We start from the raw sequence: 25,905 nt of genomic DNA, 5'->3' as shown, positions 1-25,905 counted from the left end.
CTCTAGCAGCTTCTTTGTAGACCCTTTTGGGTCTGTTAGGTATATTATCATGTCATCCGCAAATAGCGATAATTTAATTTCTTCTTTTCCTATTTTTATGCCTTTAATTTCTTTTGTCTGTCTAATTGCTCTGGCTAGTACTTCGAGAACTAAATTGAATAGAAGTGGTGAATAGAAGTGGTGATAGAGGGCATCCCTGTCTTGTTCCAGATTTTGGAGGGAATGCCTTCAGTTTTTCTCCGTTTAGGATGATGCTAGCCTGAGGTTTAGCATATATAGCTTTTACAATGTTGAGGTAAGTTCCTGTTATCCCTAGTTTTTCTAGTGTTTTGAACATAAAGGGATGCTGTACTTTATCAAATGCTTTTTCTGCATCTATCGAGATGATCATATGGTTCTTGTCCTTAAGTCTGTTGATGTGGTGAATAGCATTTATTGATTTCCGTATATTGAACCAGCCTTGCATCCCAGGGATGAATCCTACTTGATCATGGTGCACAAGTTTTTTGATATGTTTTTGTATTCGATTCGCCAGAATTTTATTGAGAATTTTTGCATCCAAGTTCATTAGAGATATTGGTCTGTAGTTTTCTTTCTTTGAAGTGTCTTTGTCTGGTTTTGGGATCAGAGTGATGTTGGCCTCATAGAATGAATTTGGAAGAGCTCCTTCTGTTTCTATTTCTTGAAATAGCTTGAAAAGTATTGGTATTAATTCTTCTTTGAAGGTTTTGTAGAACTCCGCTGTATACCCATCCGGTCCAGGGCTTTTCTTGGTTGGTAGTCTTTTGATGGCTTCTTCTATTTCTTCCTTTGTTATTGGTCTGTATAAATTGTGTGTGTCTTCCTGTCTCAATCTGGGCAGATCATATGCCTTAAGAAATTTATCGATATCTTCACTATCTTCTATTTTATTTGAATATAGGGTCTCAAAATACTTTCTGATTATCTTCTGTATTTCTGAAGTGTCTGTTGTGATATTGCCTTTTTCATCCCGTATGTTAGTAATTTGAGTTCTCTCTCTTCTTCTCTTCGTTAGCATGCCTAACGGCCTGTCTATCTTATTTATTTTTTCAAAGAACCAACTTTTAGTTTTATCAATTTTTTCAATGGTTTTTTTTTGTTTCAATTTCGTTGATTTCTGCTCTAATTTTAATTATTTCTTGTCTTCTACTACATTTGCTGTTGTTTTGCTCTTCCTTTTCTAGGTTTTTGAGTTGTAGTGTGAGTTCATTTATTTGTTGGTTTTTTCTTTTTTTTGAGGAAAGAACTCCAAGAAATGAATTTTCCTCTTAAAACTGCTTTCATTGTGTCCCATAGATTCCGGTATGCTGTGTCTGTATTATCATTTGTCTCTAAGAATTTTTTCATCTCTTCCTTTATGTCTTCTGTAACCCATTGATCATTCAGTAACATATAGTTCATTTCCATGTGATGTCGGATTTTCCCTTCCTTCTTTTATCATTGATTTCCAATTTCATTCCATTGTGATCAGATATGGTGCATGGTATTATCTCCACGCCTTTATATTTACTAAGCGTTGCCTTATGGCATAATATATGGTCTATCTTTGAGTAGGATCCATGTGCTGCTGAGAAGAATGTGTATCCACTTGATGATGGTTGATATATTCTATATATGTCGGTTAAGTCTAGGTTATTGATTGTGCTGTTGAGTTCTATAGTTTCTTTACTCAGTTTTTGTCTAGAGGATCTGTCTAATGGCAAGAGCGGTGTGTTGAAGTTACCCATAATTAATATGTTGTGGTCTATTTGACTCTTGAACTTGAGGAGAGTTTGTTTTATGAACGCTGCAGCTCCATTGTTTGGTGCATACAAATTGATAATTGTTATGTCTTGTTGGTGGATGGTTCCTTTGAACAGGATATAGTGTCCTTCTTTATCCTTCTTGATTAACTTAGGTTTAAAGTTGATTTTATTCGATATGAGTATGGCCACTCCTGCTTGCTTCCGAGGGCCATGTGAGTGGTATGATTTTTCCCAACCTTTTACCTTCAGCCTGTGTATGTCTTTTCCTATCATATGAGTCTCTTGAAGGCAGCATATTGTTGGATTTGTTTTTTTTTTTTTTGATCCAGGTTACTAGCCTATGTCTCTTGACTTGTGAGTTTAGGCCATTAAAATTTAAGGTTACAATTGAGATATGATTTGTACTTCCAGTCATGCTTCTTTATTTATTTATTTTAGTTTGGCTGGTTTTACTTTTTGGTTATTTTCCTCCCCCTTTATTGAGACACCTCCTGCTGTTAGTTTTGGGCACTATTTTTCAATTCCTATTCTTGTACTATTTTGCTCCAAATGCTTTGCAGTGCTGGTTTTCTTGCTGCGAATTCTTTTAGCTTTTGTTTATCGTGAAAGATTTTAATTTCATTGTCAAATCTGAAGCTTAATTTTGCTGGATACAGTATTCTTGGTTGGAATCCATTATTTTTCAGCGTTTGAAATACATTGTTCCAGGATCTTCTCACTTTCAAAGTCTGTGATTAGAAATCAGTCGTTAACCTAATTGGTTTACCCCTGAATGTAATCTGCCTCTTTTCTCTCGTAGCTTTTAATATTCTCTCCTTGTTCTGTACGTTGGCTATCTTCATAATTATATGCCTTGGAGTTGGTCTATTATGGTTTTGAATGTTTGGGGTCCTGTAGACTTCCAGGATTTGGCAATCCATTTCATCTTTCATCTCTGGGAATTTTTCTAGAATTATTTCATTTAATATGCTGTCCATTCCTTTGGTTTGACTCTCTGTGCCTTCTTCTATCCCGATGACTCTCAAATTTGGATTTTTTATGACATCCCATATCTCTTGAATAGATTGCTCATGGGATTTAAGCATTTTTTCTGTGTTGACTATATTCTTTTTAAGTTGATAAACCTTTTCTTCATTATCTGATGTTCTGACTTCTACTTGATCAAGTCTGTTTGTAATATTCTCGTTTGAGTTTTTAATTTGGTTTATATTTTCCTGCAATTCTAGGATTATTGTTTGATTTTTTTTAAGATGTCTATCTCCTGGTAGAGCTCGTTCTTTGCCATTTGAATTTGTTTGTTTAATTCGTTTTCAAAATATACTTTTATTGCTTGGACTTGCTGTCTCATGTCTTCCCTAATATTCCTTTCCATTCGAGTTAGGTAGGCCTTGAGTTCATTCCCTATCCCTGCTTCTGATGTTTCTATGTCCTCCTGTAGAATTAAGTTGTCCTGTATTGTTTGTACTCCTTTTTTCCCTTGTTTTCTCATGTTGTCCACGTTACTTTCCAGCTCTATTTGATTGCCGTGTTTCTGCTCTCTTCTATAGATTTGTTTTGGTTCTGTATTACTCTGTTGTTTCTTCTTTGTGTTGTTAAACTGTGCCTGCTAACGTGGATTCTGCTGGGAAGGAATTCCGACGGCCGAGCTCCAGTGACGTCACTACTCTGCTATGACGGGCCCTAGGCTCCTTGCTGGGGTGTCCTAATGGGGCTGTGTGACTGGACTGTCTCTGTTTGGTTTCAGCTCCCCGTCGAGGCAGACGGGCAGTCTCCAGCCGCCCAGTATCTCAGGCAGCAGGCGGGTGATCGGTCGCCGGCAGGGGAGTGGACTTCAGCCGCCCAGTCGCGCAGGCAGCGGGCCGGCTGTCGCCGGTGGGCGGGCGATCTCTAGGCACCCCATCCTGCGGTCAGTAGCCGGCGGGCGGGCCTTCTCCTACCGCCCAGTTACACAGGCAGTGGGTGAACTGTCGCTGGCGGACCTGCGGTTTCTAGCCGCCGAGTCGTGAGGACCTGGCCTCTAGTCCCCTAGTTTCTCCTGGTAGTCTTGGTTTCTCCTGCTAGACCAGATTTCCCCTGAGTGATGGCTCTCGGTAGTTCAAACTGTACTCTGGACCTGCCGTCTGTTGGGTGTGGAGGGTGTCTATTGGGGACCTCGGCACTCTATTGTTTTGTTCCCATTGTGGGGGATAGAACTGTACCGCTTACTTCCCGCTCTGAAATCCCGTACTCAGCCCGGGGGTCAGTGAGGGCTCATCCAGCAGGATTCCACAGAATTGTAGCCACTTTTCTCCCTGCTTGCTAATTAATTACTTCTCTGCGGCGCCCCGCCTTCTGTAGCCTTGGGGAAGGCCGGGCGAATCAGTCAGCCCGGATCCCCGGGGTTGCACAATTGGCTATTGGGATCCCTGGCACTGTATCGTTTTGAATTTTTCTGATTGCCCCTCCCCCAGCGCTGGCTACACAGGTTTCGTTTTGGCTGCTGATGGGAGGGGGAGTTGAAGGTCAGGTGTCTCTAGTTTTCCCCTAGTCTTTATGCGGGCTCACTCTGATACTCCCTCCCCCGGAAAGCCTAGGAGAGCCTAGGAGACACAGACCTGTTTTATTGTTGCAGTCTGTCGGAGAGTGGTGGTGGATACTTCAGCTCTCCAAGATGGTGGCCGCTGATTGCCTTGGAGGAGTTTCCGTTGTGGGGGACGGGACTGTATCGCTTCCTTCCCCGTCTGAAATCCCGTACTCAGCCCGGGGGTCAGTGCGGGCTTGGCCGGCGGGGTTCCACCGAATGGTAGCCACTTTCCTCCCTGCTTGCTAATTAATCGCTTCTCTGCGGTGTCCCGCCTTCTGTAGCCGCGGGGCAGGCCGGGCGAATCAGTCAGCCTGGATGTAGTGATCACTTCTGAGCATACTCTTTTATGTACTTTTGAAGAGTTCTACCCTAACACATTCGATTTTTTTGGTAAACTGTTAAGTTACTAACTTATTTCTATTGCTCTTTATAAGAAATAAATCCATATTTCATAAAATTATAAATTATATGAAGTTTATAACAAACTGTTTCATAGGATAGCTTCAATAAACTTTAAGAATAGTTTTGCTGTTTTATTTCAACTTTTTTTTTGGGGGGGGTACTAGGGATTGAACCTGGGGTGCTTTACAACTGAGATACATTTCCAGCACCTTTTTATTTTTCATTTTGAGAAAAGGCCTGCTACGTTGTGTACAGCCTGGCTAAATTGCTGAGGCTGGTCTTGAACTTGCAATTCTCTTGCCTAAGCCTCCGAAGTACTGGGATTAAAGGCATGTGCCACTACACCCAGCTTCAACATAGGTTTCACTTTGCTTTCACCCCAATATTTCACTTCAGCTGTTTTGCAATGGAATAGAGAATACTATCAGATTTCCATGATTCACATTTCAGACACTTTAAAGACGCTTTTAGAAAGCTTAAAAATAATTCATTTAAACAGTAACTTGTGAATTATGAGAAGTACAAAAGAAAATGTTCCAGGTTAAGAAACTGTAGAAAAGAGAAACCACTCATTTTGAACTTTGAACCTCCAAAATTATGAGCTAAATGAACTCCTTTTTCTTCATCAGTAGCCTCCCACAGGTATTTCATTATAATTATGCAAAGCTGACTAATACAGAATTGTAACCATCAGTTTAAATAATAAAAATGCCATGAAACATGCATTTCAAACATTCTATTTTGCTCTAATAGATATTTAGAAACCATGAATGATTTATCTCTGAAAGGACAAAAGAAAATAGAAATGGTGGTTGTCTTCAGAGAGAAAAAAAGAGAATGAAATTTAAGAGGGAATAAAACTTATTTTATTCATATAAACTTTTTTATCTTTTGAAATTGGTAGGGCAGTAATGGGAAGGAACCCATCTATTTTTTTTTTTTTTGAGAGAGAGAGAGAGAGAGAGAGAGAGAGAGAGGGAGGGAGGGAGGGAGGGAGGGAGGGAGGGAGGGAATTTTTTAAATATTTATTTTTTAGTTCTTGGCGGACACAACATCTTTGTTTGTATGTGGTGCAGAGGATTGAACCCAGGCCGCACGCATGCCAGGCAAGCGCGCTACCACTTGAGCTACATCCCCAGCCCCCCATCTGATTTTTTATTAAATATTCTACTATGGAGAGAAACATGCCACTTGTAATTTGAAAAACAGAGGTTTGCATTCTGAAAAGACATAAACTATTTTACAAGCAATAAAAATCCAGGATGCTTTGAAATTTGGTCCACTAATGGGTTAAAATGGGTAAGGCAGGGCTGGGGTTGTGGCTCTAGGGTAGATCGCTTGCCTAGCACATGTAAGGCCCTGGGTTCAATCCTCAGCACCACATAAAAGTAAAATAAAGATATTGCGTCCATCTACAACTAAAAAATATTTAAAAATGGGTAAGGCAAAAAAACTTTTGAAAGAAGCTCTCATCAGACTATTTAAAAATATACATTGCAACACAATTAGCCATAACATTTAGGTGAAGTTATTAAAAACTAATTTTAGTGAATAAATAGAAAAAATAGTACTAGGAAATGGGTTAGCTCATATCAACTAAATGGTTCTTAGTACATGCCTGTTATTAAAATTCTGAAACTCAACCTGTTAGTAATGAAGACTTAATAAAAGCATCATACAAAGGAGGTACTTTTCTTTGCACTGAGGCATATAAGAGAAATATAAAATTTGGTCTCAAGTCCTCAAGGACATAATCAAGTTAAAAAGAAAAGAGTTAACACTCAATATCATAAATAAGGCAGAAAATTAGATACAAATTATGTTAGTAGGTTATATGTGCTATAGAAATTAAGAGAAGGGTGAAAAGGGGACATGATTAAAATGGTACTTGAAATGCAATACTAGAAAGCTAAGCACAGTGGCAGCATTTTTAGTCTCCATTACTCAGGAGGCTGAGGTGGAATGCTCACTTAAGTCGAGGAAATTTGAGATCAGTCTGAGTACCAGTGAGAGCCTGTTTCTAAAACAAAAGTATAACTAGTGAACTTAAAAGGGGTTACAAAACTGGAGGTCATAGAAGGTTGGTCGACAATCAAAGTATCTCCCTGATGCACAAAGAGTAGTTTCATAGCTTTTCCATAAGTTAATGTCATAAAATAACCCAAACTTCTTCAGAGACACAAAGACATTTTACTTCTAATCAACAATGGGGGAAATGAGTTCCCTAATGGTCATTTTCCTCTGAGAATGAGATAGAGACAGATGGAGAACACATGTTAGTTTAGGACTGGAGAGAAAGAGACAGAGTACATGGAGATATAGAAGCCCAACCCCAAGACCATAAAAGAAAAGGAGTTTAAAAAGCATATTACACATTATAGTAAAATTTTCATTTGGAAAAATATTTTTCATATAAAAATATTAAATGAGGGCATAAATTTTTATTTTTGTCTGTAGACCCTCAAATATGTATTTAATATGATGCCAGGCATTGAGATTAACATTAGGAATACAGGTGTAAAACAAATTCTGTCCCTGCCCTCTAAGAACTCAGAATATAGTGAGTAAAGACAATATTAGAAAGCCAAAAAATCATTGTAGATTTATTACATTTTTCTAGAAATTTTTAAATACTAGAAATATAAAAAGAGCTATAGGAAAATACAAAATATAACATCATCAATTGGTGAGTATTTGTGTACACAAAGGCCTGCTCAAGAAGTACCTGGAGGAACATTAGATTGAGGGTGTTTTAGATAGTTTTTCCTTCAGGGTCAAGGTTAAGTAGGGGCTACTCATCAGACAGGTGTTTAGGGGAGTTATGTTTTATCTCCAACTTTGATATAAAAATATTTTAAATACTTTGGCTCTAAGGGTGAATGAAGCACAGCTTTTATATTCAACTTTACCACCCATGTCTCTAGCACCTTGCATAATTCTTAGGACACAACAGCAAATCAATTTTTTACATACTGAAGAGTAAACAAATGTTACTCAAGAAAATACAAAATGGTACAGCCAATGTGGAAAATGGTAATGGTATGGTTATTTCTCAAAAAATTAGAATCCATAATAATATATAGATATAGATATATATTCAAAAGAAGTGAAAGCCAAGACTTAGATATTTGTGCATTCAGGTTCATAGCAGTATTATTCACAATAGCCAAAAGGTAGAAGTGACCTGTGTGTTCCTGGACAGATAAATGGATAAACAATATGTTTTATAGAAATACAATGGCATTTCACTCAGACTTTAAAAGGTATAAAATCCTAATACATGCTACAACATGGATAAACCTTAAGTATATTATGCTAAATAAAATAAGCCAGACACAAAATATAAATATTTTATGGTTCCACTTACATGAGGTTTCTAAAATTGTCGAATTCATTGAGACAGAAACAGAATAGTGATTGCCAGGGGTTAGGAGGAGAAGAGAATGGAAAATTATTGTTTAATGCATACAGAATTCCACTTTGGGATAATAAAAATGTTCTAGAAACAGATGATGGTGATGGTTATACAACAATGCAAATGTGCTTAATACCACTGAACTAAGCATTTAAAAATGGTTAGAATGGTAATTTTTATGTAATACATATTTTATCAGAACTTTTAAAAGGTTACGAATTATGAATGAATGATACTGAAGAGATGGAATGAAACACAGCACATGACTGAAACTATCACATAATGGAAGAGAGCTTGGCAAGGTAAGAATACTTAATATGGGGATGATCTTTTCTCTCAATATTTTTACTGATTCTATTCTGTCTCTGGGAGATAAAAAAAATAAGTAAAGTACAGTCCTATGAGCATTGATTAAAAATATTTTATTGAATAAATAAATAAAATTATGAACTGCCAACACTACTTAAAACAATGGCCCTTTTGATATAAATTAATGGTAAAAGATGGTATTGTGCAATTGAACAAACTATATAAAATTTTTTAAAAGACATGTCCCAATTATATGCTGCCTAGAAGAAACTAACTTCAAATAAAATTATGTAGAGAGGTTGAAAGTAAAAGTGGAGGAAAAGATATACAGTACAAATATTAATGAACAGAAAGCAGGATTGGCTATATTAATATTTGGTAAAGGAGATTTAAAAAATTATGAAAGCCAGCTTAATAAAAAGTATCTATAAAAATCTACAGCAAATATTCCACTGAAAAGTGAAAGACCAAATGCATTCTCCCTAAGACTGAAAAGCTAGGGTGTTTTTCTCACCACTTTGACACAGTGTTACAAGTTCTAGATACTGAAACAAGGCAGAAAACAAGTGAAAAGCATACAAATAAAAAAGGGAGAAATAAAAACTGTTTCTATTTGCAGATAATGTAGTTGTCAGCATAGAAAATCCTAGGAATCTTTTTTTTTTAAAAGTCCTCCTAGAACTAACAAGTTCATCAATGTCACAGAATATAAAATAACATATAAAAATCAATTGAATTTCTATGAATTAGTAATAAATAAGTGGACACCAAAACTGAAAATATAATACCAGCTGTTCAAAAAATGTAACTATTTATTGCTATTCTTATATAAAATGGGCTGGATGTCACCATAGGTTCCTTTTTAGAAACTGGTAGAACATACTATAAGTAGAAACAAAATGTTTTGTTTTTTTTTTAAATCACCCATTTGATGAAGTCAACGAAGAAGCTCACAACTATTTTGGTGAAGCATACAAATACTATTTATTAAATGTTTTAGATCAATTCCATCTATTTCACCATAATTTTTAATTGTAAAACAAACTTTCAAAAGTTACTGCTATTCAAAGCCTCTACCATAAAAAAAAAGTAGATCTAAGATAGGTATATAGGGTTTTTCCACACCAAACTCCTTTGAAGATAAATCACTGCCTATCCTAGCTGGTCTTGTGTTCCACTGCTTTTATAGTGTCATACAACTCTAAAATAAGACATTCAGTTTCACTGTAAATATTTTATCATTGGTACCAAATCAAAGTAAATGATTCTGCTTATACTGTTATTAACCTATTTTTAGAAATATAAATTTAAAGAAATTTGATAAAGAGACATTTCTTAGGAAGTAAACTACTTTTATAAAAAAAATAGCATTTATACATTATGTTCAAATTTAAGATATCAATATTTATTTGATAAAAACAAAATATTAATGTGGCACCTTAAATCTTTTTTGAAATAGAAGACCCTGTGTCAGTTCTTCTTTTTTTTTCCATTTATTTTTGCCTTAACCTGCATTTCTGGAGAGGCTCAACCATTCTAAGATAGTGCCCTCTTTCTTCTGCCCTCCACTTATTCACACATCATGTGATGTCTCTATAAACCCTGCAAAAGGTTATTTCACTCCGAATGAAAACCAAAGACCTCATAGTAATGACTAAGACTCGTGGGTTTACTTCTCTAATCTAATTTTTTTTTGCATTCTCTCTGATTACTTAGTCTTCCCTAGCCATTCCGTCTTCTGTTTACAACATTAAGCACATTCTGATTTTAGGGCTTTGTACTGGCTGGTCCTTCTGCCTGGAACATGTATTTCCAAAATTACATATGGCGAAGCCCTTTACCTACTTTTAAGTTTGTGCAAACATGTCATCTTCTCAATTAGGCCTATACTAGGACCTACCTTCTTAAAATGATAAAATTCTTCACATGCACGTCTGATCTCCTTATTCTACTCTATTTTAAAGCACGTATCACCTTCTAACATACTGTTATCATTCATACACTTCCATATTTATTGAGGTTTTTTCCCCCACTGCTTGACCTCCATCCAGGCAAGGCAAGGATTTCTGTCTTTTAAACTCAAAAATAAGAAACAACACCTGGTATTCAATAAATGTTTGTTGAAAAATCCATGAATGAATAAAACAGACATGTCAAATTAATTTTAATTAATCTTAGTAATACACTGAAAAATAAAATATTACAAGGAAAATAAATTTTCACAAATCTTCATGCCTATGTATATGCAGTTCCATTCTACACAGAGTACCTCCACTTCTTCAGTCTAATTCCCTTTTCCCTGTTCATACATATGATTTGCCAAAATCCAACTTGATTTCCAAAAACAAAGTAGGTCTTTCAAAAAATCATCTTTGTTCTCTTTAAACACAAGTGCTCCTCCTATGTACACTTCATGTACATCTATTAACTTTTTCCCATAGCCTCTTTACCTGTGTTATAATGACTACTTGTATTTCTGATTCCCACACCAAAATATGAATTCCTTGAAAACAAAAACCATTTTTATTTGCTTTTTCCTCACTGATATATAACTTACAACACAATACAGGGACTCAATGGATGTCCTGTGTATAAATAAACCAGTTTTTTAAATCTACTAAAGTGAATAAATGATTAACCACAGAAATTTACCTTCTACTTGTTTCCTTAGTTTTTCAATTTCTTCTTTTAAGGTTTTTATTTCTAAATCCTTGCTTGCTGTTAGTGGACCATCAACAGTTGAATACTGTAGAGCTTGGACGGTCTGTGTTGACTCTTAAAAAAAAGAAAAGAAAATTATCAAAGTACTTTAAATTTTAAAAACTAATATTAACAGTTTTGTAGAAAAATCTTTACATAATTTTATAGACCAGAACATCTATCCATTCAAAAAGAGTATTATGTCATAAAAATTAAGTCATAAAAATTGCATATCTTTAAATTATTAATATATGTATAATATATATTTATATATGAATCTACCTTCTAATACATGAGATTTTTCATTTTAAGTACTCGTGTACTCTTGATGTACTCTGCCAGTGAATCAACTATTTATTCACTCTGTACTAAAAGAGCATTAGCATGTGATAATTCAAAAGGATCATCTGTCAGATGATACATGAACAACTGAATCTGGTGTACAAAAGAAGATTCAAACATGCTATTATATCATCTATGGAAGTGCTAGCCTTCCAAATTTCATGTATGAAAGTTGAGGCCCATCTATAGATGACTTTGGTTTCCCAATTTAGTTGAAATAGATTTATTAATTTATCCTACAGTCCTAATCAGAAGATGCAAGGAACGGAAGAAACATTAACTCTATTGAGGCTTATTCCCAGATATCATCAAAAGATAGGGGAAGTAAAAGAAAACTTTAAAACTATTTTATGTCAGAAATGAAACCACCCTTTGTTCTAAAATAGGTTTCTGCTACATAGGGTAAGGTTCCCAAAAGGTAAGTCTCACCCTTATCAAACTCTCTGTGGGTTAGTGTAAATCATTACTATCTGTTTTGTATTTAATACATACAGTTAAAGACATATATATATCATGATATATATACACACACACATATATATATAATGATTTTGTTGGTCAATGATGTATGGTTATCAAAGTATTTGTTAACTTGAATGAAAGTATAAGATATATTGTGCATCTCTCAAAATTTATATCCAATAATTATTTCTTACATATTTCTTTTTATTTGGGTTCAAAATATACTACAAATTGATTCTTTCTGTATTTATTTTAAAATAATACCCACTGTTTTTAATATTTTTAAGGCATCTAAATTAGGAGTAGAAAATGAGCTTGCAAAATACCCAACGGACATTAAGGCAAGTTAATTTTCCTTCTATACACCGCCTGCTTCAGCATATGGATAGAGTAGGCATCCTTGCTCCTGTGCCTCCTTAAATCTCCTGGATCTGCTAAATTGATCTAGAAAATAGATCTAGCCATTTTCTATTTATTACAGCTATTCACATATCTGCCCTATCTTCTTGGAGTCTCAGAAAGAAAGACTGAATAGGGAAAGAAATTATCCAGAGATTATGGTTTAGAATTTTCTAAAACTGATATAAGACATCAATCAGGATTGCAGAAGCTCAGTGAATTCCAAACAGGATTTTATATTAATATAAAGAATGGTATGCTTAGACACATTATACTCAAACTGTTTGAAACTAACACTAAGAACAAGCTGCCAAAGGAGCAAAATGAAAAATTATATTCAAGAGATGAAGATTAACAGCTAACTTTTTAAGAAATATAATGAAGTTAGAAAACAATGGAATAATAACTACAGAGTTCTGAAAGAAAAAACTGCCAAGCTAGAAATCTAAAACCGCAAAAATATATTTCAAAAATGATGACAAAACTAAGAACACTTTTAAACAAATAAAATCTTAAAAAAGAATTTGTCACAACACACTTACATTATTAAAAAAATACAATAGGAAGTTTTTCAGGCTGAAGAAAAATTATGCTGGATAGAAACATTGATCACTAAGCTTAACATTTTTCCTTGATATTCTTATTAGTGATATATGAACAGTAAATATATGAAGATACTCAATGTCATCATTCATTAGGAAAATTAAAATTAAAATTAGAAGACACCATCATACAGAACAGATATGAGTGGAAAAAGCTGACAGAAACCAGTTCCGGAGGTAGGGATTGAAGGAAGTGAAATTCGTATGTTCGTGAAACCGTGCACTGATATAACCACTTTGGAAAACATTTTGACAATATCTTCCATAGCTGAAAACTCTCTTCCCCAAAACCAAGAAGTTCTACAGGTGTATATCCAAGAGAAATATGTATATACGACCACCAAAAGAAATATATAAGAATATGCACAAGAACTTTACTCATAATAGTCAATTTTTGAAAATTACCCAAATGTCTACTACCAATATATTGGATAAATAAATTTTTACTATTTACACATACAGAATGCTAAACAATAGAGTAAAATAAAGAATAAACTATTGAAATGTAGAAAACATGAATGAATCTCAAAAACCAACACATTAAATGGAAGAAGACAGATACAAAAGAGAACTACATACTACATAATTTCACTTATATAAAGTTCAAGAACAAGTAAAAATTAATGAATGGTGAAAGAAATTAGAACAGTGATTACTTCAGGGTAGTAGGACACAAACTGAGACAGGGACTGAAAGGGGACTTTTTGCTATGCTGGAAACATTCTATATACCAACGTGGGTGAAGGTTATAGGAGTCCACATGTATATAAACATTCATTGTTCATACACATAAAAGCAAAATGTGTACATCATTATATGTATATCACCATATTAAATAATCAATAAAGAAAAAAATCTTGAGTCACAAAGGGGAAGTAATTCACATGCAAAGATTTTAGTATGTATTAAAAAACGGAAAACAGTTGGTGCTAGTGGTGTCTGTAATCTTTTCTCTAATGGACCTCTAAAACAATGATAGTAAAATTTTATAATTGTAAAAAAAACTTTGGTACTCTCTTAGGAGTTATAAGTTCTTGATTATTTGTTCATACATACATTTCTTTATTCACAAAGTATATAAACTAAATTGTATGTTACATCCTTCATTTTAGAGAAAATAAATCTGAAAAGATAGAAAATGCACTTTGAGAGTGAATTATAAATAGGATGGTCAGGAAAGACATCATGGGCAACCTCAATCAAGTAGAGAGGAGCTTTGAGTAGAGAGGCAAGCCATTATATCAAAGCAAGGCCATAAGGGCAATAGCTAATGCAAAAGTCCTAATGTCAGGGATCTACCTGGCTTATGGTGGGGGTGACAAAAACAGCAAGGAGCCAGAATGGCTTGAACTTACAAGGGAAAGAGTACTAAGAAATGATTTCAGAAAGGAAATAAGAAGCCAGATCATACATGGTCTTAGGCCATTAAAATGAATTTGGTTATTATTGTGAATAAAAAGGAAAGCCATTAGGACTGGGGAAAATTCAGGGAAATAAAATTATCTAAATTGCATTTTGATAGGATTACTTAGCTGTTATGTTGAAAATAATTGTGGAAAAGCATATAGGGATGTTTAAAAAAGGGAGAGCAGTAAGATATTGAAAGACAGAGAGAGAGAGAGAGGGAGAGATAGATAGATAGATAAGATATGATGTGGTTTAAAGCATGGTTAAGAAACCCTACCCCACAGTGAGTGATAATCAGATTTTGGGGTTTGATACCCAGTATGGCAAAAACAAAGTAAAAAAGATTCTGAATCTATTACAACAGCAAAGCTGACCTGATATGCTGATAAATCAGATATAGGAATTGAGAGACAGGGAGTAAGGTTTTCTCTTCTGAAAACTGAAAACATGTTATAGTCTAGCATACTCTAACAAAGGTCAAACTGAAGGAGCAATCAGCAAAGGAGAATGAGGACACCTTCTAAGGAAAAACAAAACCAACTGGATAAAGTGCCCCAGAAGTCAAAAAAGGAAAGTGTTTTCTAAGGAAAAAATGCTTAATTGGGTCAAATGCTGCTGACAGGTAAAAAGATAAGAACTGAAAAACAGTCACCAGATTTTGCAAGACAGGGCAGGGAAACAGGCTAAGGCACAAAAGGATTATTGGGCAGGATTAAGAGCTGACTTGAGACTAGTGTTCATGAATATGAAGTGATAGCAGTCAGTATGTTGTATTTTAAGAAAGATACCTTGAGCTCCACACACACAGTTGCAAAGCTGCATTTAAAAAGCAGTTTGACAAACAGAAAGGAGAACAACAGATTTGAAGGCAGATATAAGAGTATGATTACCACAGATCATAGAATGAAAAAAGAAGGTATAAGATAAATAGTGAAATGATGATTGTAGGAAAACACAGAATTGCTGATAACAGTAGAACTGAATAAATGTTGGAGGTAAGGCACCAGAGAGAATTCATTAGAAAATTACGAGGAGATAATGGAGGAGTTGCTTAAAACTGAGATTAATAAAATTACTGTAATTGTGGACAATATCTTGCCAGTATCAAACAAAGCAAATAAAGTAGGGTGAAGATTCAAGATTCTTACAAGTGAAGAATTAGGAAACTAAGAATCTTAGAAGTTTTACCTATATATATTTTTAAATCACCAATCATTGAAATAGGAATAATGATATAAACAGTGACAGTAGGACAAGAGCTAGAATTCTTTAAGGATTAAGAAAAAAATGATATGAAAAGTCATTAAAGTGTTATAAAGGCAAGAAGGGTCCTCATTCCTCTCTTCACAGAGGTATTTATTCTCACATATTTTACACACTTATATACCACACCCATGGAAGACATACTTTTTTGTTGTTGTTTACTGTTAACTGTATGATTTTACATAAATGATATTATACTGTGTTCTTTATAAATTTCTACAACTTGAATTTTTATCACTTAAAAGATTTTCTTTTGAAGATAAAACAACCACTTGTAATAGCTCTTGACACTGTGGACCCAATTTTAACAGGGAAAACATTATCCTTAAATATATATACCTTGAAGCTTTCTACTAAGTTCAAGTTTTTCCTGTTCAAGACGCTTAATTCTTCTCTCATAAGCTTCTGTTGCTAAGTTGTTATCAAGAGTCCTCTGGACATTAACATCGAGATCCAGTGAGGTGGGACCAGCTGTGACTCTTAAACAGCTCCGATCAGAAAGAACACTGAAGGGAAAAAATATATATGTGGGTTCACACTGCAATAAAAAGTCTGAAAAAAATTACCTTTTGAAATTTAACACATGGATTTGAATATCTATAGAATTTTTTTTTATAAAATTACCATAAGACACTGTTAAAAGTATTTTTTGAATGAAAACTTAAATCCACCAAATGGTTCTAAATTTTAAAAAGCACAAATTTTTATAAAATTAAATTTGGTGAAGGATTAGTGGTTTGACCACAGTTAAGTATAATATCAGTCAAAACTAACAACCATGGTGCTCTTTACCAGAATTTGAAATCTAAAATTCAAAAGGTGCTTTTCTTAATTCAATAGAAGTTAATTAAAAATAATAGAGGTGATAGACATTCAGCAGTAAAGAAAATAAATAGAAATCCTTGTCAATGTAGAGCTAAAATTTTGTTACAGGAACAGAAAGAAGATAAATAAATAATATATTCCATACATTAAAGTGTTAAATGCTAAAAAGAAAACATGAAGCAGGGAAATGAGAAATGAAGTCTTGAGGCAGAAGAGATAAAGGTTTAGATGAAGGGATCAGAAAAGCTACTCTTGTGACAACAACTATGAGAAAAGCTAAGTAAGTGTAGGAGGCCAGCAAAAGGTATATTAGAAGGAAGAGCATTCAGGCAACTGGAATAAGAATGCAAGGCTCCTGGGTCAGAAAAGAGTTCTGTGTGGATAGAATAGAGTAGAATAAGGAGAAGAACAGAAGGAAATAAAATCAGGAAAAATAAAAGACAGCCAGTTATATGGCCTAGTAAGAACTTTGGTTTAGCCTAAAGATACAAAGTCACTGAAGTTGAGCTGTGAAGGGGACTGGTCCTGAACAGGGGAGTGACATGTTCTGACTTAACTTACAACAGGATACCGGGACAGGTTCAGAGAAATATAACAAAGGAGATTATGAACATATTATGTAGGATTAAGATAAATTTGAAGTAGAAGAGAGAAAAGAGGTCTCAGCCTCAGATGCATAGCTCAAATATCTGGGAAAACAATCAAGAAGAAGTTGGGAAAAAGAAATCCAAAGACTGAGCCCTAGAACATCTGATATTCAGAAATCAGGATGATTAGGAGGAATCAGGTATGGAGACCGAGGAATACCCAGAAAAGTAAAAAAGAAAATCAGCAAAGTGCTCTAGACGTGAAGAGAGGAAGGTTAGTGATCTGTAGCCGTAGAAAGAAGACGAGACAAGGCAAAATCAGTAACACTAGGAATGAGAAGTGATCACTGGATTTAGCAACAAAAGTCAATGGAAATGTGATAAAAGCAGTATGCATGAAGTGACAGGGAATAAATCTCCATGTTGGATTCAAGAAAGAACAGAATGAAAAACACAAATAGTCAATAGTCAGAAGTAATTTTGCTATATGTAGAAGAGAAAAAAGGTTGGTAACAAATGGGATCCAGAGATATTTTTTATTTTGCTTTAAGAAGGAAGACGAACAGTGTTTTTATAAACCAATGGAAATTATCTGCTGATAGAGATGACACATAGGCAAAAATTATGGTATAAAACTGAGCAGTGCACTGTGCTAGACAGTAGAGATAGAACGGGTTGACCTTACTTGCTAGCTTACATGGTCTATCTATGAAAAGAAAAGCACATAAGAATCCGGAGGTATGCAGGTAGAAAATCTAGTTAAAGTTTGCAGAAGTTGTCTCCTGTTGGTTTCAATCCTCTCAGTGAAACAGAAAGCAAGATAATCAGCTGAGAGTGAGAATGATTGAGGTTTTGGAGGCAAATGTGAAATATGAAATTTTTATCCAGGTGAGTGGAAGAGTGAGCAGACTAGGGTAAAATAGTATATATGCCAAACAACAACATAGGGCATTTGAATTTGGTGAACTTGAATTTCTCTCATCACTCTGAACTACATAGGCAGAGACAGAATTTACTTTTAATAATTGATGTTGACTTAGCAAAGCAAGCATAAAAGAGAGATGGCCAAGGGAAGTGAAGTGGCATGTAAGGAGTGATTATACTCATTCTCAGTGGAATCTAAATTGGGTGAGGAGGAACAAGAAGGTAAAAAGGCAGTGAGGAATGGGTTAAAGGATGGTAACATCAATAAGCTGAAAATTCTGGTGCTTGACATCTAAAGAATATTATTCAATACCCCCCATGGTAGGACTCTTTCAATTCCTGATAGATTATGAGCTCTCCAGTGGTCCTACTGCTTTCTCTCTAAAATGAGTTCATCTTCTTGTGTATACTATTCATTTTCTATATCTAGCTTTTTCCCAACTGTAGATTAATTCTATTTTTAAAAAAATTACCAAGGTTCTCTCATACATTACATATTTTTTAAAAAATCCATGTAAATTGTCCAAATTATATTAACTTTTGAAACTTACCAACTACTAGTATAAGTAAAACCAACAAATGGCAGATGATGACCAGAAAATGCAGTATGTGTTGGTGGAGGCATTGTTTCCTAAAGGAAGGGGAAAAAAATCTGGTGAAAAATAGATAGTCATGACCTGTATGTTGGGCTATAAACATTAACTGTCAATGGAAATATGTGACTATTCCGTTTAGGAACACTGGTAATTTTGGCACAGATATTAAGTGATAAAAAATTTACATCATGAACACTGGTACTATAAAATTATAATAAATGAAAATGAAGACTGAAAATTTGATAGTAACAGTACAGTCATTTACTGATATATTCTGCCTTTGCAATTTTTCTAGATGATACAATTAACTTGTAAACTCAAAAGCAATACTCAGTGTTTTTTCAACCATTCAAGATGTACAGAGCAGAAAAAAATTTAAGCTGCTCTATGCTCAGATTCCTAGCCATGGCTTGAACACCTAAAGTCATTCAAGCTTTCACACTGTAAACAAACATCCACTACATATATAAACATTTATGTTTCTTACATTTTTGTACCTTTTGTGAGAGATTCCACTGTTTAAATGACTCCCAAGTACAGCACTGAAGTTCTGTCTAGTATTTCTTTTTTTGGTACTGGGGTTCAACCAGGGACACTTTACCACTGAACTACATCCCCAGCCCTTTTGTTTTGTTTGTTTGTTTGTTTGGTGTGTGGGGGGATACGTACTGGGGATTTAACTGGGACACTCAACCACTGAGCCACATCCCTAGCCCTATTTTATATTTTATTTAGAGACACGGTCTCAGTGATTTGAACTCATGATACTCCTGCTTCAGCCTCCCAAGCACTGGGATTATAGTTGTGTGACATGGTGCCTGGCTTACTTATTTTTTGAGACAAGTCCAGGCTAAATTGATGAAGGTCTCACTAATTTACTCAGACTGGCCTCAAATTTGCAGTCCTCCCACTTCAGCCTCCCAAACTGCTGGGGTTACAGTCAAGTGCCACTTCACTCAGCTCTATCTAGTAAGAAAGCTATAATGTACCTTAAAAGACTTAATAACATCTTAAATAAGCTTCATTCAGGCCATGAATTACAGTGTTGCTAAACATAAGTTCAATGCCAATGAATTAACAATATATGAGGAGTCTTTAAACAGCATCACACATAAAACACAATTATGTATTGGTAAGTTCATGAAAATGTTATGACCACAAAAACCTAAACATGTCTTTCTAAGAGTGATGAATCAATGTTAGCTAATATAGTGTTCACAATAACTTTATAAAATATACTACCATGAATAATTAGAATTAACTGTACCATAAATTTAATTTGGAATGACTCATAATTTCTGTTAACAGTGAATATAATATATAATTCTAATAATAAAATATTGGTGAGGAGCTGGGCAAGGTGGCACATGCCTGTAATTACTGTTACTCATGAGGCTGAGGCAAGAGGATCACAAGTTCAAGGCCACACTGAGCAACTCTGCAAGACTACTTCTCAAAAATCAGGCATGGTGGCACACTCCTGTAATCCCAGCGGTTTGGGAGGCTGAGAGAGGAGCATCACAAGTTCAAAGCCAGCCTCAGCAACAAGGAGGAGCTAATAAGCAATTCAGTGAGACTCTACCTCTAAATAAAATACAAAATAGGGCTAGGAGTATATGGCTCAGTGGTTGAGTGCCCCTGAGTTCAATCCCTTCTATACCTTCCTCCCTGCAAATCAAAGAAAAGATTAAGAGCTGGGAATATAGCTCTGAGCTCAGTGGTACAGTATTTGTCTAACATATACAAAAACCTGGGTTCAATTCCCAGTAGAACAAATTTTTTTTTTTCAAGAGAGAGTGAGAGAGAATTTTTTAATATTTATTTTTTAGTTTTCGGTGGACACATCTTTGTTTGTATGTGGTGCTGAGGATTGAACCCGGGCCACACGCATGCCAGGTGAGTGTGCTACCTCTTGAGCCACATCTCCAGGCCCAGAACAAAAATTTTTTAAAGGATGCAAGGAAAGTCTATCTAGTTTTTTCTTGTGAAGTTTTGAAAGTGTAAGAGAAGTTCTTACCTGCCTTGAGTGTATTAAGAACAGTAAAAAATCATACAAAATAAATATAAAAAATTTTAGTACAGAATAAAAACCACAAGAAGTAAAATTCAGTAAAACAAAACTCAAATGAAGAGAAGTAAAAAGGCAAAAAAAAAATCTACAAATTTTACATGCTTATTTTCCTAAATTTTAATATAACCTGATGATTCACAACAGAGATCAACAAACACACCATGCTATCCTTCTAAGAATGGTAGAATATTTTTCTAGTTCACTTGCCTGCCATTTTCCTCAAGCAGAGTCATAGCCTCAGGCTAGTAAGGCTCTGGACTTCCCCCATTCCTTTCCTACCAAGTTTGCTATTTTTTGCAGCAACATGATTGGTGTGGTTATTTAGCTCTCCAAATTGAGTCTTCCCCTTCTGGCAGCAAATGCTGTCTTTTACATCCAGAACCATTCTACTAGTACAAGTGTCACAACCAAGCAGATAATGAGGATGGAGGATGTGCTATGTGTGATTTTAACCAAAGCTAAGGAGTGTTTCATGAATAAATTCTCAATTTATTTCCCTTTGGTTAACATATTAAGCCATTAAATGGTTTTTGGCAGTTTTGACTAGTTTCAGGACTGGTTTTTTAGGGAGAGATTTCCCAACTCCTCCACTTTGCAATCAAGAAAGCATGCAATTTGTCTTCTTCTTAGGAAATCTACTGCAATAACTTATCAAAGAAGTTAAGTCTTTGAATTTTACTCAATTGTGAATAACTACATTGGCCCCAGTTAACTCTTCATTTCCCTATTAAATACTGGAAGTCTTGACTACTGTTTGATTAATAACTGATAAGGTGGTCCTAGTACAATATTGGTAAACCAAAAAATTACTTTATAAGCATATTTAAAAGAAACAGGAACAGAACTTCTTCATAATGTCATACTTACAGAATTTTTTAAACAGTCATCATCTACATCAAAATTCGATGTATCTGTTGGGCTACTAACTTCTGGAATATAAGGTGCTTCACAGTTTCTAATATTATCCCAATCAATTCCACTAAAAAATGGATGTTTCTTAAAGTCTTCTATTCCATTTTGACCAAGTCGATGCTCTCTGCTACAAATAAGTCTTCGAATAAGATCCTTAGCATTTTCAGATACATCAGTCACTTGGGCTGGAAACTGAAATCTCTCCTATACAAAGAATGACAGAAACAAAATGAGTATAGATCAATATTAAGCTTATTAAGTAGTGTAATTGATTTGTATATTTTTACTAAAAATACGTTTCATTTTTAAAATGCCTGGTAAGTATATTCTGGGAAATAGTACTAATACTAAGGGAGATATAGGGATGAATAAAGAAAAGATCATTTCCCTAAAAGAACTTTTAATTTTATATGTGACTTAGTCACATTTGTGCTACAGGAAGAGTAAATACTATAAAACCTTACACTGTTATTAGAATGAAAAGGACTGATTAAGAGTGGGAGAATTCAACTCAATATCTCAATAAGATGTAGATGGTTGATAATGTTTCTATACAATACAAACTAATTATTAACTTATTAATATTAAACATTTTTAAAGAATGTAATATGTATCTGATGCTATTAAAAGTGATTTACCCCTTTAACTCATTTAGTCTTTAACACTATCATCTTAGGTATGTACTACTACTATGGAAGAGGAAACCAAGTAATTTTCTCATCTAGTAGAATAACAGAAATGGATCTTGAACTGGAGTTATCTCACTCCAGAACTATGCTATTAAATACCATGTTACACTACAATAATTTCTTTTTTTAATATTTATTTTTTAGTTATAGGTGGACACAATGTCTTTATTTTACTTTATGTGGTGCTTGATTGAACCCAGTGCCTCACGCATGCTAGGCGAGTGCTTTACCTCTGAGCCACAACCCCAGCCCTACAATGATTTCTTAAATGCTGTCCCTGATTTTTCTTACAACTAACTAATCTTTCTTTGTAGCTATTTACAGCACTATCTTTGCAGATAGGTGGAAGAACAAAAACTTATCTAAAACTGATTTATACACTTGTAAAGTGCTGCAGTCCAGCTTCAGCAAAATAACTGGGGGGGGGGGGGGTGACGAACTACTTGTGTAGATTGATACAGCAGGAATAGAAGCCGTTTATTGTAGGACAGGAGCGGTATTTATACATTCCACACAGCTTATCTTAATTAGCATAAACTCGATACAGCAGTCAACCAATAAGGAATCTCCACACTTAATGGCTCGCTGGCGTTACTTTACAAACCACTCCCTCTGGCATTTTGCGAGGTGCCATCCAGACTTGTTTACAGACCCTAACATTTCTCTGGCAAAATGCCAGGTGCCATCCTGACCTATTTACAGACTCTAACAATAAAGCAAGTAATCATAATTGCATCACCAAAACAAAAGAACAGATTCTCATTCCCTTATGGGGGATATTCCTATTCATATGTAGGATTTTTGCAAGTGCTCACAATCTTCTGAAACTCTTCAAACTAAACCTTTCCTCTTATTATGTACAATCTTTCTTATTTCACTTTGTACTAAGTAGATTAAAGTTTTTGTAAATTTCTTCCTGTCATACATTTGGATTGTTTCTAATGTTTCATGATCCTGAATAATATCAAAATAGATTATCTTGTATACACATCTTTGTCCTACTAAATATTTCAATTGGGTGGATTTCTAAAACTAAAGTTGCTTAATGAAAAGTTCTAACCATTTGTTAAGGCATTTAGGTGCATGCCTGTAAGCTTCCAGACAGAAAGATTATATCAATTTATATTCCTATCAAAAATACCTCATAATGCTAATCACAATAAATTATTTAGTAGAGTACAATTTTTCTTTTAATTTGAAAATTTGACAAGAAAAAAAGGCATCTAATTTTTATTTATACTTGCATTTCATTTGTCAATACCATGGTTGAGATTTTTTACATACATTCTAGTCATAAATCCATGCATAGTGTCATGAGCAATGACTAAAATTGTCCATTATGACCTTTGTTATTCAGTTGAAAAGACCATTCAATTTCCTACTCATTAGCATCTCCAAATAAAATATAGTAGAAAGCTATAACTAATGACTTTATGTATAATTTATGGATTGTCATGTACCTACTAACAAATGTAGTTCATTGTTTTTAGAAAAATATTTTCTATTTCCATTTAATTAAACTATATTATTTATCATAATAATCTGGTTTAAAAAAGTAAAATATATACTAACTTTGTGATTCATAATTTTCCCATATGTCTCCACCAGAGATTCTGCATAGAATGGTGTTTCTCCATACAGCATTTCATACATACAGACCCCCAAAGACCACCAGTCACACTCAGGTCCATATCTGCCTTTTCCATCTTCCATTGCTTGAAGGATTTCAGGAGAAATGTAATCTGGGGTCCCAACTGCCACTGAGGACTGGACCTGAAGAAATTTACATTTTTATTAATCTACTGTAAGATATTAGGAACAAAATAATTATATATTATAAAATTACACTTGAGATTCACAACAGACAATGTTACCTCACAACTACTACATCTTTGTCATTATCTGAATTTAGTCTCCCATTATATAGGAAACTTATATATAGGTAAGATTTTGTATAATTTCCATGTTAGTGCTTTTTCATATTACGTAATACTACAGAATCTCTATTGTAGATGTTACTTAGTTGACTAGATTTAGGGTAACAATATGACTGGAATCATCACAGTTGTTAATAATAAACTAAATATTAGGTTTAAAATATTGACTTATTAACATCTGTATAATTAGTGTGTTTGTATATGTATAAATGGAACTGTGAAAATTTTTAAATTAGAGGGGGGAGGGGACAATGAACAAAATTTAGGCCAATACTGAAGATTATGTTTAAACTTATGGTAAACTATGAAAAATAAATGCCAATGACAATGTAACAAAGTATTTACTAATGAAAAAATTATAAAGGGGATAAAGTATATACTTCAAAACCACAGTTTACACACACACACACACACACACACACAGCCCCACCAAAATTGTGGATATAATTCACTATAGCAGATTAGGTGTTAAATTAGAAAACTAGTTAACTAAAAAAGATCCTCGGTACATATAATCTAAGGTACCTTGAAATGGCACTTTATATTTTTTAAAACATAGCAAAAACTGAACATTCTCAAGGTAAACAAGGCTTATTATTCTTGATTTTGCACACTAAATTACTAATCTCAATAATTAGGATAGGTTTTAATTTGACAACACTTGAGTTGACATAACTTAAAAATTCTTCATTATGATCTCTTAAAAATACAACAGCGATTCTTATAAATATAAAAAAACAACTTTAAAAAAAAAGAAATTCTGACGGGTCAATAAGCAAGAAATGGTTGACCAGGAAATTGATAAGCATTAGAGCTGGGATGGGGTTGGAGTGTTCCTGGTTTTCATTTTCTAGGTACTTAGATTTTAAAATACATAAGGAACAAAATGAAAAGACCCATTAGATTATGTAAGGTAGGGACTTTGAAGGGAGGCTACCTATATTATATGCCCTTTGCCTTAAGAGGTACATTATTTAGTGAAATGAAAAATTATAAAAATCCGCCACACGGTCAAGAATGACAAGAAGACTTGTTATTGTGGCTGATTTGTGAAATATATTTCTCCTGCAGAATAAAAATTCCTAATTTTAGATCACAAGATCTTAATATTTGGGATTCTAACTCACACTGCTTCTGAAGTCCATATGTTCTCAAGCCAAAAACTGGCATAAATCTTGGCCCTATAGTCAATTTGTTTGTCTCTATGAAGCAAAGCAAATTCAAAATTACTTTGGAGGACAAATGCTTAAATTTGGCCAGATACAATTCTTACACACACACACAAAAAATCTCACTAAGAATGAGCTTACAATCCAATAATATAAACCAAATGGGGAAACTGTCCATTATAACTAGCAGTCAAAAATTCCAACAAACAATGTATTGTAACAAAGTATTTATTAATGAAAAAAAATTATAAAGGGGGAAAATTAATTCCTAACAAATATGAGATCTTCTGTTTCAAATAAGTATGTTTAAAATTACTAAAGACACACAAAAAATTAAAAAAAAACAGATATATACAAACAAGTCTCAGAAATGAATTTATTGAAATTTTGAAAATACAGTGAACAAATAGATTACATACATTGAAAAGAAGGTTACACCTGAAAAAGAGCTTAAGAAGTTCATCACCATCCAGTATGAAAAGATACAAAGATGAAAGATATAGAAGAGTACCAACACTAGAATGAGTAGGTTCAATACCATATAACATGAGAGAATAAAATAAAG

General features: G+C 34.2%; 1 protein-coding gene across 14 annotated transcripts in view; it reads right to left on the bottom strand.

Annotated features, from left to right (window-relative positions):
* CDC42BPA (CDC42 binding protein kinase alpha) overlaps window positions 1-25,905 on the bottom strand; it is a 327,214-nt gene that overhangs the window by 140,998 nt on the left and 160,311 nt on the right. For all 14 annotated transcript variants that reach the window (XR_014022435.1, XM_081297456.1, XM_081297457.1 and 11 more), the window contains 5 exons: window positions 23,807-24,007; window positions 21,501-21,749; window positions 18,518-18,597; window positions 15,970-16,136; window positions 11,108-11,230 (listed from right to left, as the gene is read on the bottom strand). Coding sequence is in view for 13 of the 14 variants with exons in the window: in XM_081297456.1 (XP_081153582.1) it covers window positions 11,108-11,230; window positions 15,970-16,136; window positions 18,518-18,597; window positions 21,501-21,749; window positions 23,807-24,007 (820 nt within the window). In the remaining variant the exon portion in view is untranslated. The remainder of the gene's footprint in view (window positions 1-11,107; window positions 11,231-15,969; window positions 16,137-18,517; window positions 18,598-21,500; window positions 21,750-23,806; window positions 24,008-25,905) is intronic.

Source organism: Spermophilus citellus, assembly GCF_964194105.1.
Source record: "Spermophilus citellus genome assembly, chromosome: 6".
In the NCBI taxonomy this organism is placed as follows: domain Eukaryota; kingdom Metazoa; phylum Chordata; class Mammalia; order Rodentia; family Sciuridae; genus Spermophilus; species Spermophilus citellus.
This window is presented reverse-complemented; position numbering and strand designations above follow the sequence as displayed.